The sequence below is a fragment of the Phyllostomus discolor genome, chromosome 3, assembly GCF_004126475.2.
Source record: "Phyllostomus discolor isolate MPI-MPIP mPhyDis1 chromosome 3, mPhyDis1.pri.v3, whole genome shotgun sequence".
Classification (NCBI taxonomy): domain Eukaryota; kingdom Metazoa; phylum Chordata; class Mammalia; order Chiroptera; family Phyllostomidae; genus Phyllostomus; species Phyllostomus discolor.
Window position 1 is genome coordinate 86,857,357 of NC_040905.2, and position 17,662 is coordinate 86,875,018.

Sequence of the window (17,662 nt, forward strand, 5' to 3'; positions counted from 1 at the left end):
GCAACCTTGTTCGAGTGAAGGCAACAGAAAAATGTTTGGAAGAGCAGAAGAGCAAGGTCGCTGACCCCTCTCTGTCCCTCCCGCATTCCCAGGAACAGAGAATGCCACCAAGGACGTTCTGTGGTTGCAGAGCAGAGGAGTGAAAGATGTAGTAGCATCCTGATTGGCTTTGAGAAAACTGCCTCATCTTTGCTGTATGACGTCCTCATCAGGAGTGCCTCCCTACCCAAACAAAGGCCAAAGTCTTCCACCCACTTCCCAGGGAACCACAAGCGTCAGGATCCTGGGATCAGCCAATTGGACGCTCTCTCTGGGGACTGGAGATGTACAGCAAGATCCTAAGAAACTTAGGGTTCATCACAGTGGCAGAAGTCAGCCCGCTAACCACAGTTGCTCCTGCCCACAGTGTGGGCTGGGAACTGGCAGTGTGGCTACAGCACCAGGGGCGGGCAGGGAGGGACAGGACAGTCAGCAGGGGCCCAGGATAACCAGTCATCAGCAGCATGGGGCTCCCAGCACCTCAAAATAAAATACACGGCCAGGACACACCCCCCCCCCCCCCCACACACACACATACACACACCCCCCCCCACACACACACATTTTAACCACTGTGGTTGAAAATACCAATGGGCAACTTCCACTTGTTAGGTCAAAGAATAAAGAACAAAAAGAGACGATTTAAAGGCAATTATTTTTTAATAAACGTTATGACAAAAAAAAATCCAAGTTGTTGCTAGGAATGTGTATAAAAGTTATCAATTAGTTTCAAAGAAAGCTTTCAGAGACAGTGTGACTTGGCTTCTACGCGTAAGAGCAGAGCTGCCAGTCCCTGCTGTACCCCATGTACTGGGGGTTTCCCCACACTGGACACAATGTCGGGGAGTCTCCTTAAATGCCCAACTGCAGGGAAATTATAAATGAAAAAGTGTTTAATTAAAACAATCACTGATACAGCTTGTGTTTTGGAACACTTGTTTAAAAATAATACGCTGGGGAGAAAACAGGATATAAAAAGATTTCAATCAAAACTAATCTTGCAAATTTCACAAAAACAGCCTATTAACATGATTCCTAAAATGTTTTAAACAATGCTTCCCTTTGTTCAGACAGTATCACAGTGACCAAGCGAGGCAGAGATGGAATACTTAGCATTGCGACCTAAAAAGAAAAGCCATAGTAAGATTTTTAGAGTAAATGCCCAATTTGCATGAATTTCTTAAGCAGCCACGTACATTAAAAAGTATATGTGTATTAATACAAGATAATATAGTCTGTTTCAGACTCTTAAAAAATGGAAGGAGATGTGGCTTTCACAAGATCATTTCACGAGGCATTGGAAACAGAGTCCCGGGTGTGCACGCCTGTGCCCCGGGGAGCGGGATGGAGCGGGATGGAGCGAAGGGCGTCTGGAGATGCAGGGTTTTCCAACATCATTTCCTTTTCCTTGGTTTAAATTTTTAATCAAAATTATACAGCCTCTTCATTCAACACTCAAATAGCTCTACAGGACTAGTTATGAGAAGCAGCAATGTGCCCTGTCTCCGTGCCCCACCCCCCTAGCCCTCCCCTGAAGCAATGATTTGGAATTTGCCTATCTTTATAAGCCCAGGTTGCTATTTTGATTTTAGGTATTACAGACTCACCACTACAGAACATGAGGAACTGTCACCTTTCTAACCTACCCTCACCCCTGCCTTCTTCCTGCCAGCATGCTCTCAGAAGGCTCATCATCAGCCTTCGGCCTGATTAACATTCAAGGCTGACAACTACATACCCAGGTGCCACTAGTCACACTGGGCCATGGAATACGGGACCTCTCTTTCCCTGATCAATTTGTAATTGCTTCGTTTTTTCCATTTGCTTGCTTCTCTGTCACAACAACCCCCAAACTGCCAGTTGTGAAAATCTGTCCATACATCCTGATGCATTAGGTCATCTACAAATGCCATCTTCAAAGCTTCTGCCCCAGTCCAATCTGACAGGAGTCCAGGGGGCAGCTGGTGGCTGCCCATCGGGGGAGCGCAGACTGCCAGAAAGAGGAGGGCTGCACGGGCCAATCCGAGTTCCATAGGGGCCCTGGGCGGAATCACTCCAAAGGCTTCTGAGCAGCCCCTCGAGGGAAGGAAGCAGACTCCCAGCAGAGAGACAGCGACCTCTGCTGACTTCACTCTGACAGACACATGCTGCCACACACTGTGGCTGTCCGCCAAGAACAAACCCAAGGGCAACTGCAGAAGCCTACCAGCTAAACAAACGGTTGAAGGCTGCGTGAGAAATCCAGAGACTCTTTCTATTGAAGCTACACAGGCAGAGTGCATGGCAGGTGCAGGTGCTATGGCAGGAGTGGTATCTACATCCGCCCCACAAATTTCTTCTGTGGGTGACACAAGCCATTGTGGGCAGGAGAAGTCGTAATGGTGATGAATACCTTAGTCATATTTAACAGAGTGAGGCATTCCACAGATGATGTGCTGTATGGCCCCTCCATAGAAGGGATGTACTCCCTGTCAACCACACCCTCCCCAACCTTCCAAGGCTGGAAGAGGGCAGTGTGAATCAACTCTCACCGGAGAATCCGTTACTTGCTCAGGAGATGTTCCTGCATCTACTGAGAAGACCTCTATTTTCCTTTCTGTTAGGTTCTGTGTTTTTCCAAATTCCTAGCACAGCATGTAAGTATTTTGTCTAAATTATGAAATAATTATAAACTTTAAGAAAATTAGTAACTACTTGTAACATAAAAATGCATTTTTCTATCTTACTAAATATGGCTATGCCATGACAACTTTTATTTTTTAAAAATAAGTCTCTTGATTTAGTCAGGACCTTGGGGACTTAAAAGATTAGCCACTGTCACACTCCAAATGATGCATTTATTCAGGGCAAATCTTAATTTTCTGTCTTCTTCAGAAGAAAGAGATGCAAGAAAACCTAAAAGACTTGAAGTAATGTCAATTTAAAGCACCTTTACTGAAACTTGATTCCTTGGGCCAGAGGAAGGTCCTTACTGTAGTTGATGGTACTAGAGAGAGAAAAAAAATAAACAAAATTAAATGAAGGGTAGTATATATATAATAGAGAATATTCTTATGCCTTTAAAAAATGTAGTATATCTATATACATTAACAAGGTGGAATGCCCAAATTACACGCTGGTGAAGAAAACAGGATACATAACATTATTAGTATGAATCCAGTTTTATAAAATATTTAAAAATGAGAGAAAAACAAAAGTCTGGAAAGACACAGAGCATCCATGTTTTTCAGTTATCAGGGCACAAGAATATGGGACTGGAACAATTTTCTTTCTATCTCTCAATAACTAGTACTGAATTAGCAGAAAAAAACAGATCTCATTTTGATAAAAATAAGAACTGTAATAATTTAGAAAATTAAAGCTTCCCTTTGTGTCAGTTATCTGGTAGTGATCTCATCTTTCTCCTAAGAGGAAAAATGTCCCATTAAACGGGTTCCCAAAGACCAGAGCTAAAAGTTTTCCACTGTAGATCCACAGTGCTCAAGGAAAGTAAAGGAACGTAAATGACTTCAAAGAACAAAAACCAGGCAGAGAGTATACATGCTGGAGACTTAACAAGCCACAGCCAAAAGCCCCTCAGAGATTTCTGACGGACAGAAAGAAGCTGTGACCACAAAAGGAGCCCAGGTCGGGAACCCACCCGAGGCTAGGGAGCTAGTAAGAAGGAGTAAATGGGACGAGGACGGTGTTCTTGGCCCCTCACCCTGCGCTCTTCCCACAACGTAAGGGCACATGGGCCTGAGCCCCACACTATTTTACTGCACTTGGGTAAAGCTCTTTCCACCCAAGGAGGAGAAACAGAATTCAAGTAAAAGAAACCACTCCTAGTCAAAATCTCCTAGAAGCCAGCTTCCTCACCAACTACCACGTGCTGGGTGAGTGAGCTAACCAGGTTTCAAGGGTCATGCTCACTATTCTGAGGGCTGGTATCCCGCAGCTTGCTAGCCAGGCCCGCAACCCGCCCCCACCCCCTGCAGCTCCATCTCCTTCTGATTCCTCAGCCTGCAAGGGTGGCAGCCACACCCAAGGAAAAAACTCAGAAAGGACAGCCTCTTCCACCCGCCCCTGCCGGTTGACACCCCCACCCCAAGTGTCCTGTTCCTGTGCTGTCTCTAGGTAGAAACCACCGACCAGACGGTTTCACAGTGGAACCATTAGAAAACATTAGAAAAATAAAATTAAACGGAAACACCTAAAAACAGAGCGGAAAGGAGAAAAGCGCAAAAGCACCCTGCAGCAGCCTTGAGCCCGGCCCATCCCCCCAGAGCCCCTGCTTACCACGTAGACCTTCTCATGTACTGCTTCCAGGCATCACTGCCCGACTCCCGCCCGCCGCCAGTGTGCTTTTCTCCCCCTAGAGAAACACAAACTCGGCTCACACCCCAGCTCTGGGGCTGCTCCCCTCTGTGTGGGCTCCCACTCAGTGTCCCTGAGCTGAGGACACCGACAGGAGACCAGGCGACCTGAGCCACTCCTTTCCTTTATATCTAGCCCATAGTTTCCTTCGCAAACAAATAAAAGATAGAGATGAACATAAACATGAAAATCAGAGGGAAAGTGGAAGGAATTAAGAGGAAAGAGAAATGTGTCAGGCAGCAGAAGAAAACCTTTAAAAAAACCATATCATTAGACCAAGGTGTTAAGAATAGAACCTCTGGACAATGGAAATATGTTTTTATTCTTTCATTTATGCTTCTCTATATGTAATTTTCTACAATGTACATAAACTGTTTTTATAATAAGACATTTTAGATGTTAAATTAACATACTTAGGTTGTAAGAAGATAGTGAATCCATGAACAACAAAGGGACACTCTTTAAAAGTGTGCCATCAAAGCACAATAAATAAGTTTCAATGTTATATTTAATAAGAGTAGAGGAGAAAATACTTAATAGAAGGACAAGAAAAATCTGATGAAATTTCCCATGTAAAAAATAAAGAGATTAAATGAGAGAAAAGATAACAAAATCAGACAATCAATTTCTCAAGAGATAACATTTAAATAATAGGAGTTCCAGAAATTAAAATAGAGAAAATCAAAGGGAAAAAAATGTCAAAGAAACACTACCAAAGCAGAATCAGAACTGAAAATTATGAGGCCCAATAGTCTAAGGCCAATCACTGGCCACTGAGTGTCCACCAAATGTTTTTACAAACATCCCCATTGAGGCATATTCCTGTGAAATTTCAGAACATCAGACATAATGAGTAAATAGTACAACCAATATTTTTTGAAACAGGGAAAAAAAGATCAGAAACCAAAGTGGATTGGGCTTTTCAATCACAACACTGTAAACCAGAAGATAAATGAGTAATTAGTTTCAAAAGTCTGAGGAAAAACTCTTACAAAGCTGCAGAAAAGGGGTAGCAGGGCTGCCCGTAATGCTGCTGGCATCAGGACTTGGTGGCTACACAGTTCCCTGCGCCCACAGAGAGCATTCCCTAAATGCTCAGGTGTCTCACTGGGCCTGAACTGCTTTTACACAAACAATGTGGTTTGTGTTAAACACCTGCTTTCCTTCTGCTTGGCTGAGGATGCCGCTGTGACCCGCCCCCAGTAAAAACCTTTGGTGTGGAGTCCTTAACGAGTTCTCTTGGTGGACTACACTTGTCACAATTTGTGACGCCACTGGAGAAGACTCTTAGAAGCTTGTTCCTGGTTTCCTCTGGACCTCACCCCACACACTAATGCCGTATCACTTAAAGGGAAAAAGAGAGAAAACTTGAGAAGGTTAATCTAGCACAGCAGAGGGTCAACACATAATGTCTCAGGTTGTGAAAGAGTGCAGTTAAAGCACCCTATTTAGAAAAATTAAAGTAAATTCAGAGGTGAATTACTTTTTTCATTTAGTAAGAATCTCAAAGTATTTGTCTCTGGGAAAGAAGGAGGAAAGCGAGGGCAGAACTGCTTTTTCCACTCTAAGACTTTTTTAAAAAATTAACTGTGAGAGCTGGAGTCCATGGGAAAGAGAAGGCACGAGCTGGACAAAGGGATTAAAGGGCTACAGAAGGACAGACAGACACATTCAGACCACTAAACAGTGGAGGGAAAGAGTGAAGGGCTGAACTGAAAGCAGAAACTTCCTGTCAAATTGTGCGCACTGGGGAGTAATTACACTATTCGGTCTGAAGAAGATGAAGGAATGCCCCTAATTATTTAACTTTTACAAGTATTAATGAATGTTGGTTTTGCTTCTTTATATATTTAAAGGCAATCTGTTTTTACTGTATTTTGGATCACTTTTTATTATTTATCAGGGTAACATTGGTTAATAAAATTATATAGGTTTAGGTATACAATTCTATAGTACAGCATCTGTATATTGTATGATCATTTTCAATGAGTAAAACAATAAATGATTGTTGGGCAGAGTTTTTTTTTAATTATTGCTATCACTAAGGTTAAGCACTAAGAACTCAAAGCATAAAGACAAAATAGAAACAGGGCTCAGTGAAAAGAAACAACTTAGTATTTTATCTAAAATGCAAGATAACATTTAACATACTATGTTACTATGCCCAGTTTGCCAACAAAATCCAGAATTTTCAGGTTGAATTTTTCTGGCTTTAAAACAAGTGTTCTTAATCTTTCCTGGGGTCTTGAACCCTTGCCCAGGAAACACATGCCATCCTTTCAGGGTCTGCACCCCTCAGGTGAGGGCCCTGCTCCAGGGTGATCCTGCATCTGAGAATGAGAGGAAGCACCCTGGACAGGACTCCGAACATGGAGCATAGACTTCCTCAAGAAGGTTAGACCAGATACGGCTATTATTTCTGTTTCCTGGTTACTACTGCTTTTCCTCCACTGCCTGTTCTGAACTGAATTGTCTCCCTACTCTTCCTCCCCTGCCCCGTGAATATGTTCGAGGCCTAGCCTCCAACAACTCAGAATGTCGCTGTATTTGGCAATAGGGTCCTCAAGTAGGTAATTATGGTTAAATGAAGTCATAAAGTCAGGGCCCTCGGCCAATAGGACTGGTGTCCTTATAAGAGGAAGAGACACCAAGGATGTCTGTACAGAAAACAGGCCACGTGAGGCCTTCAGAGGAAGGTGGCCATCTGCAAGCCAGGAAGAAAGCAAACTCGTCAACACCTTGATCTTAGAGCTCCAGCCTCCAGAACTGTGAGAAAATTAATTTCGGTGTTTAAGCCACCGCCCCGTGGTACTTTGTGATGGCAGCCCTAGCAGACTAACACACCACCCAACATGGAAAACAAAACGAGGATTCTCCACATACCAAAGGCACCTCCGATCTCAGCCCCGCTCGTTGGAATATTGACGTTTACGATGCCACAATCCGATCCTTTTGGTCTGTGGATAAAAAGGGGGACATGGTGAGAGCAACGTATGGGAAAGTAAAAAACAAAATCCAAACAAAACCTCTAAGACCCTCAATGCCGAAAAATGGATTTTCAAGTATGATGGTTCCATTTCCTTTTTTCAAAGTCCCTCACCACACACATCAGACTCACACAGGCTTTTTTTTTTAAATAAACAAAGTTATACCCAAGCCAGCGGAAGATTCTGCCCAAGTCTTTGGTAAAGATGCTACTTGAAAGTCCCTGTTTTACTTCATTATTCCACGCAAAGACTTCGTCTTCATTCTGAAAGGGCAGATGTTAGAAACTGTTACCTGATACAGTGTTCAGGTCAAAGTTACAAATGTTGAACTCACTTTATGAGATGTGCCAGTATGATTTTAGGGCAAAACAAGGAAACTACAGGGTCAACATCTGACTAACTCCGTTTTGCTTATACAGTGCCTTTGTGGGGTTTTCTCCCTAATTGGGCTTTAAGGACAATTAAGAGCTTCCATTCTTCTAGTGCATTCTTCTATTCAAGCTATCACATATAACAGCTAATATTTCTTGAGCTCTTATTACATACACTGACCTGAGCACTCAGCATGCATTCAGGTAGGTAATCCTCACTCTACGGCACAGGTTTTCTATTATCCCCAATTTACAGATTGGGCAAAGCAGGTGCAGAGAGGCTACATTGTTTGCTCAAGAGCTCACAGTCACACACACACTACAAAACATGAAATTATACTCTCTAGTCACCATATTGGAAACAGTGATAGACAATTTTAAGCAAGATTTTAAGAAATACGATCATGTAGTAACAACACGGTGTGATTCTCATGATTCTTTGACTGTGAATCACGGCACAGTCAAACCCTGAATGAGCCTCTAAATATTTTCTGGCACGGCGAGGGCCTGTCCCATGCCGGAGAAGGAGGCCATCTAGTTATCTTCCTCTGTTAAAACCTCCACAGCCCATCTGTCCTCACACAGATTGTAACTGTAGATCTCTAGGTTGCCCTCTATCTTCCCATTCTGTCTGCTGAAACGTAGCTCTCAGGCTATCAGACTATCTAGTTCTTCTGCAGGGAAGCCCAATGTGTGGCGCACACAGCCCAGAACCAGGTGATACAGGAAGTGAGGGCCACCTTCTCCATAAACTGCAGCATCGGTTCCCTGCTCACCCGGCTTCCCAGGCAGCCAGCATGGCATGCTCTATAGTTTGAAGTGTTCATCCTATCATAGTTTAGCCACAACCATCGAATTTATACTAATCAAAATGACTTTCTAAAACCTCCCTAAAGGCGAATTGAGTGAAATTTAATACACCTTCATTTTCTCCCAGTCTTCTCGTTTCTTTCAACATGAGACTAGAAAAAAGAGAGAAAGGACCCATTTTTACCGTGAATTTAAAGACATAAAGAATCGGAGCAAAAGTCTCTGTGTGTGCAATGGATGCATCATGAGCGAGACCTGTCACAATTGTCGGTTCTACGTAATTTCCAGGGCGATCCATAACCTGCAGTAGAGAGATGAAATAAAGACAATGAAAGCATTTTGTATTCCAGTACTTGTGGTCAGAGGACAGAGTGTTTGCCTATATTTGTGATAAAAGCCAACACCATGTTAAGTAAATTGTTTCTGCAAAATAACTTCCCATCATGAACATAAACGTCCTCCACTTCCTATTGGCTCTAACCTGGCCAGAGAAAAATAGGAAAAGAATAGGGATCAAGGATGGAGAGCTATGCCATTTGTTACAACCAAGTAGCATTGAAAAAAGTCACAGTGATGATTGTAAAATTTATATAACTTTACAATAGGTAATCTATACCCACTGTGTTATCAATCACATTGTATCCTCCACCTCTAAATTTGTATGTGGAAACCTTAACCCCATAGTGACTGAATTTGGAGACAGGGCCTTAAAGGAGGTAATGGAAGTTAAATGTGGTCACATGGGTAGGGACCTAATCACACAGAACTAATGTCCTAATAAGAGGAAGAGACACCAGATACCTCCTCTCTTCATGCATGGAGGAAAGGCTGTGTGAGGACACTCTGTGCCGGACACAGAGGCTTCACCAGAATCCAACCCCGCCACACCTTGATTTTTAAAACTTCCAATCCCCATAACTGTGAGAAAAATATTATACTGCTGTTGTTTTAGCCATCTAGTCTATGATCTTTTATTATGATAACCATAGCAAACTAATATATATTATACAAAAATTAAAAGCTCCAAAAGGATATAGTGTAGACACTCCTAACCAGCCTCCATGTAACCAAATTACTAGCTCATGTCCACTTATTACCTAATACCTGCTTCTCCTTCCATACCATACTGATGCCCACGGCCAGCTGCTCTGGCTGCTGGCTCACCCTCTGAGCTGCATGTTTACCAAGAGTCAACTGTCTTCACTTCAGATCCTGAGCATGGCAGCTGTATTTGTTATTGTAATGCTATACTGTGTTGCAAAACTTAAATATTATACAAAAGAAAAAAGAGCTATTTCCATAAAAATCAAGTGGAATGTTTCAGAAAATAACTCAACAAAAGTAAAAAACAGACGCATAAATATTCATACCCACGCTGTCCAATGAAATGTGGCTATGTCAGTGATTAAGATGACTAGAGAGAAGGAGTCTTGTCTCAGCTTCACAAGAAACTCAGTTCTCAGTGAATTTTGACCAAACTGAAACTAACATGTCGACAATAAATTATTGGTACAGCTTCTGCCAGGATGAAGACAAATTCCTACCACAAGTGAAGAAAATGCTTTGATTCCATCCAAAGAATCAAATGTAGTTATCTGTGTTAAATTAAAATGCTTTTGGTGTGTGTTTTTTTATTCCCTGTTTTATTTGACCTATTAAAATAACCATTACATATGAATTCTAATTAGTCTGAATACGAAGTCTTCTACTGTATCATGAAAAGATCTCCCCCCCATATAAATTCCTAGAGACTCAATTCAAAGGCAACCATGGCTGAAATTGTGTGTCCTTCCAGAAATTTTCCATGTAGTTTACATTGTCATTCTTCAAAACACATATTTCCCCCTTACAAAAGGGAGGAGAGAAGAAAGACACCAGAGTTGGGGGCTTTCACCAGTTTGCCCAGAGCCCTGCTTGGGCCCAGAGCTTTCATTACCTTGCCGCCATAGACCACTGTGCCTCCCTCTTTCTTTGCTGCCTCCACTGCTCCAAGGAACATGCTCACTGCCTGTTTGGTGTGTAGTGGCCCATAGAGAACATTAGCTGGAGAGAAAAAGGAATATTCCTCATTTTACCCTAAGTAGCATCATTTTATTATTATAACAGCTTTCCCAATGAACAGACCAACCCCTTCAGGCAGCCCTTCAGCTTAGAACGGGAGTCTGTGACCTTCTGTAAAGGGACAGAAAGTAAATGTGTAATGCTCTGCCTGACATGTGTGGTCCCTCACAATCACTTAACTTGGCCACTGTGGTGTGAAAGCAGCCACAGAAAATAGGTAAACAAGTAGTGTGGCCATGTGCTGATAAACTTTCTTACAGGAACAAGTGGCAGGCCAAATTTGTCAACCTTGGTTTAGATTCATTAATCAGAGTGCCACGTTAAAAACGCAGCACCCGTTCATTCACTGCAGTGTGATCACTCTCTAAGAACTTCGTAGGCCTAGCAGCTGGTGTACAATTTATAGGGGAAGACTGATGCTGCCCTATGTATGGCTGCCAGGAAGCAGAGCAGATAGGTTACCTGGGGAAAAGGGGGAGTAGGGAGGCCTAGACAGGCCTCAGGGAGGAGGTGGCCTTGCAGCAGGAAGCCCGTGGTGGGGAGAGCTGGGTGAGGAGCATTTCCAGCACTGAGAGCAACGGGACAAAGCCTTCGAGCCCTGGAGCATGAAAGGAGGTTGGAAAAGCTGGAGCTCAGGGAGCACAGGGGGCAAAGGTAGGCAGGAGGTCAGAGGGTAAAGAGGAGAGGCACAATCTGTGTGACCCTGACGATCACACAGATTGTGAGCCTGCTGAAGGAGGAGTAAAAAACCTTGATTTTAGTAGAAAAACAAAGAAAGTCACTGGAGTATTTAAAGTAGGAGAGTGGATTATCTAATCTAATTACATTTAAAAAAATCACTCTGGTCACTCTGGAAGGCAGAAGTTAAAGCAGGAAAGTCAGTCTGGGGACTCTTGAGCCTTCCACGAGAGAGGAGGTTGATGGCTTAGACGAGGGTAATAACAGTAAAGAGAAAAAAACTCACCAAAATCATCCAATCTCAGCACCACCGCCAAACTCACCCCCCAGACCACATCAACACTCAAGATCCTCACCCAGAAGCAGACACGGCACCTTAAATGTCCTATTACCTGCTTTGTATGCCCGGACTCCTCTCAGGGAAGGGGGGAAAGATCATAAACACTTGTAACAGCAGCTATCAAAAAGGAACACACGTGAAATCAACCAGATACTCACAGTCCCAGGGGTTCCCGACCCGGACCTGTGCATAGGCCTTTTTCAGTCTATTCACAACTTCATCGTGGATGCTTTCATGTAAAAACTAAGAGCAAAAGAAATACACATGGGAATAGTCAAATAAATGTACAAATTTGTTAACAATGTACAATTTTTCCTAATGTTGATTTATAGTTCATACAGTTTTGAACTATTGTGATCTTTAAACATGCGAACAGATGTTTATTTTTTAATTATATAATCTCTAATTTAAATTTAACTACATAAAGATAATAATTTTCTAAGTGGATGTTAGAATAAAATCATAAGACAAGTCTTTTTTTTATTGATTATACTATTACAGTTGTCCCAATATTTCCCCTTTTACCCCCCTCCACACAGCACCCCCACTCCCTCAGACAATCCCCCCACCACTATTCATGTCCATGGGTCGTGCATCTAGGTTCTTTGGCTACTCCATTTCCTACACTGTACTTTACATTCTCGTGGCTATTCTGTACCTACACATTTGTACTTCTTATTCCCCTCACCTCTCCACCCATTCCTCCACACACCCTACCCATCTGACAACCATCAAAACACTCTCCATATTCATGATTCTGTCTCTGTTCTTCTTGTTTGCTTAGTTTTTTGGATTCAATTGTTGATATGTATTTATTGCTATTTTATTGTTTATACTTTTGATCTTCTTTTTCTTAAATAAGTGCCTTTAACATTTCATATAATAATGGTTTGGTGGTGCTGAACTCCTTTAGCTTTTTTCTTGTCTGGGAAGCTCTTTATCTGCCCTTCCATTCTAAATGATATCTTTGCTAGGTAGAGCAATCTTGGCTGTAGGTCCCTGCTTTTCATGACTTTGAGTATTTCTTGCCAGTCCCTTCTAGCCTGCTGAATTTCTTTTGAGAAATCAGTTAACAGTCTTATGGGAATTCCCCTGTAGGTAATTAACTGCTTTTTTCTTGCTGCTTTTAATGTTCTCCCTTTAGCTTTAAGCTTTGGCATTAAAATTGTGATGTATCTTGGAGTGGGCCTCTTTGCATCCATCTGGCTTGGGACTCTCTGTGCTTCCTGGACTTGCATGTCTATTTCCTTCACCAAGTTAGGGAAGTTTTCTTCCATTATTTTTTCAAATAGATTTCTGGTTTCTTGTTCTTTCTCTTCTTCTGCCCCTCCTATGATGTGAATATTGGACCTCTTAAAGTCATTCCAGAGGCTGCTTCACTATCCTTGATTTTTTGGATTCTCTTTTCTTCTTCTTCTGGTTGGCTGTTTTTCGCTTCCCTATATTCCCAATCATTGATTTCATTCTTGGCTTCTTCCACTCTACTCATTTCCCTGGAAATTGTTCATTATTTCAGTTAGTGTAGCCTTCATTTTTGAATGGCATTTTTTTATGCTGTTGAGGTCCTCACTAAGTTCCTTGAGCATCCTTATAACCAGTGTTTTGAACTTTGCATCTCATAGATTGCTTATCTCCATTTTGTTTAGTATTTTTTTCTAGAGTTTTGATTTGTTCTTTCATTTGAACCACGTTTCTTCATCTCCTTGTTTTGGCAGCCTCCCTGTGTTAGTTTCTATGTATTAGGCAGAGCTGCTTTGCCTCCATGTGTTGGTAGTGTGGCCTAATGTAGTAGGTGCCCTATAGGGTCCAGTGGCACAGCCTCCCCTATCACCCAAGCTGGGTTACTCGAGGTGCACACTTAGTGCACCCTCCTCTTGTAGTTGTGCCTGGATTGCTGTTGGCAGGTCAGTGGGAGGAATGTACCCAGGCTAGTCAGCTGCAAGGACTGGCTGTGACCACTGACCACCATCCTTTGCCCTCTGTGGAAGATCAGCTGTGCAGGAGCAGGGTGGTGGTGCTCCAGTGTGGTCTGTAGCTGTCCACTGGGTGGACAGCTCTGGGGTTTCCACCCCAGGCTCTGGAGTTTCCCAGGTGGTGCAAGCCAAGGTCAGCCACCCCTGTGTTTTGTCCAGGGTCATCCTGCCTGAGCTATAAAGCAATCTGAGATGGCTGCTACTTGTGCTGGGCTTGGAGATTCACAGGCAAAGCCAAGATTGAATCTAGGCTGGCTGCTGTTAGTGCTTGAGCCTAGGGCCACTTCCCAAGAGGTATGGGAGCTGGGGGCTCACTGAGGCAGGCTGTTGCCTTTTTTAGAGGATTTAGGGTGTTGTGAAGCATGGAAGAAGACCAGCCATTCATATGAAAAAATCACAATTAACAGTCTGGGTGGACCCATATGTTGGGTTCAATGGAGTCTGCGGATCTCCAGGGTGGGAAAAATGGTGTTAGCCAGTTGATGGAGTCTCAGATATGGCACCTGCCTGCTGGCTTTGTGGCTGTATGGAGGGAGGGTTCAGAAATGGGACAACAGTCTCTGACCACCTTTCTGTCTGGGAGAAAGCTATCCCTCAGCTCTCGCCTTGATATCAGATACTCCAATTCCTCCCTGGTGCCTTTCAAGCTGCTACCCCAGGGCTGGAGCTCATAGGGAGTGACTCTGAGTAAATCTGTGTTTGGGGTTTTGTTTTGTTTTTGCAGTATGTATGGGTTTTTTAAGGGGAACTGTTTGGGGCTCCAGAAGTTTATATCACCAGCTCAATCCCCACTGGTTTTTGCAACCAGCATTTATGGGGTCTTATCTTCCTGGTACTGGAACCCTGGGCTGGGGGCCTGGTGTGGGGCTGGGACTCCTTGCTCCTATTCTATTCCTCCTGGATTTTTATCCATCACACATGGATGTGGGGCCAGCTTGTTTCTTGTCTCCACCCCTCCTACCAGTCTGGATGGGTGTGGCTTCTTTAATTCTGTGGTTGTCAGACTTCCATTCAGCTTGATTTCTGACAGTTCTGAGTGATGGTTGGTTATATTTTAGTTGTAACTTTGATGTGGCTGTGTGAAGAGATGAGCTGTGTTTACCTATGCCGCCACCTTGACTGGAAGTCTAAGACAAGTCTTTATCAATTCCATAAGGACCTGTTTGAGTAAGCTTTACAAATCAATTACGCCTTTTTTTTTCTAGAGCATTCAACACCTTATGAAGCAGAAAACCTCAAGCATAACTATCCCACACTACAACTGTATGAGTCATGGTGAATACATTCCACCACGATTTGGTCAGCCTACCTCTGCTGCTGTGTAACCATATGCTCTTAACCTCAGGCCAACTAGGTCTCTAGAGTGAGGCCTTAATCAGGTGAGGACATGCACTGGGCTCACTCTGGGTAGGATGTGAGCTCCATGCTATGTTCTCAGTGGTGGAGATGAATTTGTCAAGCCATCTATTCTGAGTTGGTCTCCATGTGGCGAACATATTGGCATTATGAGAACTAGTTATGAGAAGGTCTGAAGTACTGCAAAGGATTTTTCTACCTATTACTTTATTGTTCCTATGGAAATTGATCTTGGGCAATGGCTAATAATGTGGTCTAATTTTTAACACTAAATATAAAACATGAATATGTGTATTTGCTCTAAGACACAAAGAAAAAGTTGGTTGCATAGAGAAATGCTTCTTTTATGTCATTTCATATTTGCTATGTAATTACGATTATAATCATTTTTAAAAAATTGATTTTCTTCTTAGCATTAATATAATAAATGTTTAAGGTGAATAAATTTAATAAATTATAAATACTTTATGAATACTGTATCTTAGGGATTTTTTTTGAGAACTTCAACAGAGTAATGATTAAAAAAGGAAAGATTCATTTGTTGTAAAATACAGGAAAAAATGAATACAAAATGTGATGGGAAAAGTAAAGACTAATTCCGTATATCTTTTATCTTATTTTCATTAATTTAGATTATGCCAACCTTATGAAGAATTTGTTCACACTCACTGTGAATGACAGTAAAACCCAAAGCCAACTCCTCTGTAATTCAACTGCAAACTGCTTTCTTAATTAAACAGAAAGAAAACACTAATCATTTAAAACTGGCAAATGTAGCCAAATTTTGTACCTAACTGAAACCTGCCTGGCTATAGCACTCACAGTTTTGCAGTACCGTGTGAGTCGTGAAAATCAAGGCTATATCTGACACAAAACTGAAATCCAGCCAAATGTAAGTGTGGAGATTAAATATCCCAAACCCTGAAACTAAACAACGTGCTGAAACTAAACAACCTCTTGTTTATTATAAACAGAGAAAAATCAACATACATAGAGTCATTTGCTTTTCATTAAGCCATGTCACATCAAGTCAAATCTGAGACTTGAGTTATAGTCCAAAAATTAAAGTCTTTAAATGTTTCTACTTGAAATTTAAAAAAAAAAAGGCTGTCTATCTTTCAGCTGAGAGTTTTAAAATTTTTCAAATATTTAGCTTGTTTTAATCTCTAAGTAACATTGGACTTTGTTCATATTGATCTGAGTGAGGGACTGAAAATGGCCTCAACTCCCAGTCCAAGTCCAACCAATCAGAGCGAATCCCTGGTTGACTGGCAACATGTGCCATGAGCGGAGAAGAGAGAATAGGGCCACACATTTGCCAACCACATCTAGGAAGTCCATGTTTCTAACAATACTTCTATGACACCTCCTTATACAATTGGTTAGAAAGTGGTGACCGAAGTGCAGGACAAGCTCATGTGACTACACAGACACACTCACCAGGCGCCTCGCAGTGGTACACCTCTGGCCGGCTGTCCCCACGGAGGCGAAGAGAGCTGAAGGAACGACTAGGCTGAGGTCCGCATCATCAAAGGCTTAGAGAAGCACAAACACACACCCATCAGTGCCGTGAAGCAGGCAGACAAGGTACTTGCTAACTGGTATCACTGATGCCTTTACTACAGGACTTGCAGTAAGAGTATCAGAATGATGCCTGTAAAATAAGCACATTCACACTGCAGAGGCCACTCTTCATCCAGAGAAAATTATGTGAGAATAGAGCCCTATGGTCTTTATCCAAGTACAGATGTACATGGAGGCCCTTGCTCCTCTGACGTCCTCATCTTTCATTTCTCAAAGTTTCTCATACTGAGAAGCCTCCTCTGTAGCCTCCTTGTAGTCCCTTCTCTAAGACCTCATCCTTCCTGTCAGCTTTACTTGCCTCCAGTCTGAACCCCAAGGCCCATGTTGATGCCAGCTTCCCTGGGCCTATAGAGAGAGTGATGGGAAGCTTCTGATTATCACCACCATCAGACTCGCTCTCTAACATCCAAATCCTCACCTGCATCAGTCCATGCCTTTAAATGCCTCTTGTTGCCCCTCTATAGAACGTTTCCAAATCTGTGAAACCCCTCAAGCTCTTTACTCCTACACCGGATTACCTTACCCCACTTAGGAAAAAAATCTCAAAATGATCATACACAAAGGGCCCTTTTCTGCTTCCTCTGTTCCTCTGAAGAGATCAATGCAAAACCAAATTTCTCTATACTTGAGTTCATTCGTTCCTCCACCTCTTCACGGTATCTCCCTTGTGCGATTATTGTGGGGATTAAATGAAACAACACACATGAAACAGCAGAGCACAATACCTAGCAAATACCCAGTGCTAAGTCCTAAATGTATTTTTGAACTCTCTCTTTAACTAGATTAGAAGTTCATCTCGAACAAACCCTTTGCCATATACTTTTTAAACTCTGTATACCACAAATATATAGGCATTTAAACACAACCATGGCAATATACAAATTAGTAAATTTTGCTTTTTATCACAAAATGCATGCTTTTACTAAGTCTCAAACTACTGATATTCATTATATTATCCAGTTACATTAGACTATTTCCTTTTGTGCCAAAGAATTGAAAACCGGAAGTAATACCGAAGTCTACCGATACACGATTAAAATGCTTTAAGGAAGCATTCCTTCTCAGTTATAAAAGCACTAAATATTCCACTAAAGATAAACTAGTGTT

General features: G+C 42.3%; 1 protein-coding gene across 3 annotated transcripts in view; it reads right to left on the reverse strand.

Moving 5' to 3' along the window:
* Nucleotides 1-680: 680 nt before the first annotated feature.
* The window catches only part of ALDH7A1 (aldehyde dehydrogenase 7 family member A1), a 45,351-nt gene continuing 28,369 nt past the window's right edge, over nt 681-17,662 (reverse strand). For 2 of the 3 annotated variants that reach the window (XM_036020705.1, XM_028524781.2), the window contains 8 exons: nt 16,412-16,506; nt 11,801-11,885; nt 10,500-10,606; nt 8,748-8,864; nt 7,548-7,645; nt 7,279-7,352; nt 4,318-4,393; nt 686-3,025 (listed from right to left, as the gene is read on the reverse strand). In XM_036020705.1, coding sequence (XP_035876598.1) covers nt 2,971-3,025; nt 4,318-4,393; nt 7,279-7,352; nt 7,548-7,645; nt 8,748-8,864; nt 10,500-10,606; nt 11,801-11,885; nt 16,412-16,506 — 707 coding nt within the window. In that variant the 3' untranslated portion in view covers nt 686-2,970. Of the gene's footprint in view, nt 3,026-4,317; nt 4,394-7,278; nt 7,353-7,547; nt 7,646-8,747; nt 8,865-10,499; nt 10,607-11,800; nt 11,886-16,411; nt 16,507-17,662 lie in introns of all 3 variants that reach the window. The other variant, XM_036020704.1, reaches the window with a different exon arrangement.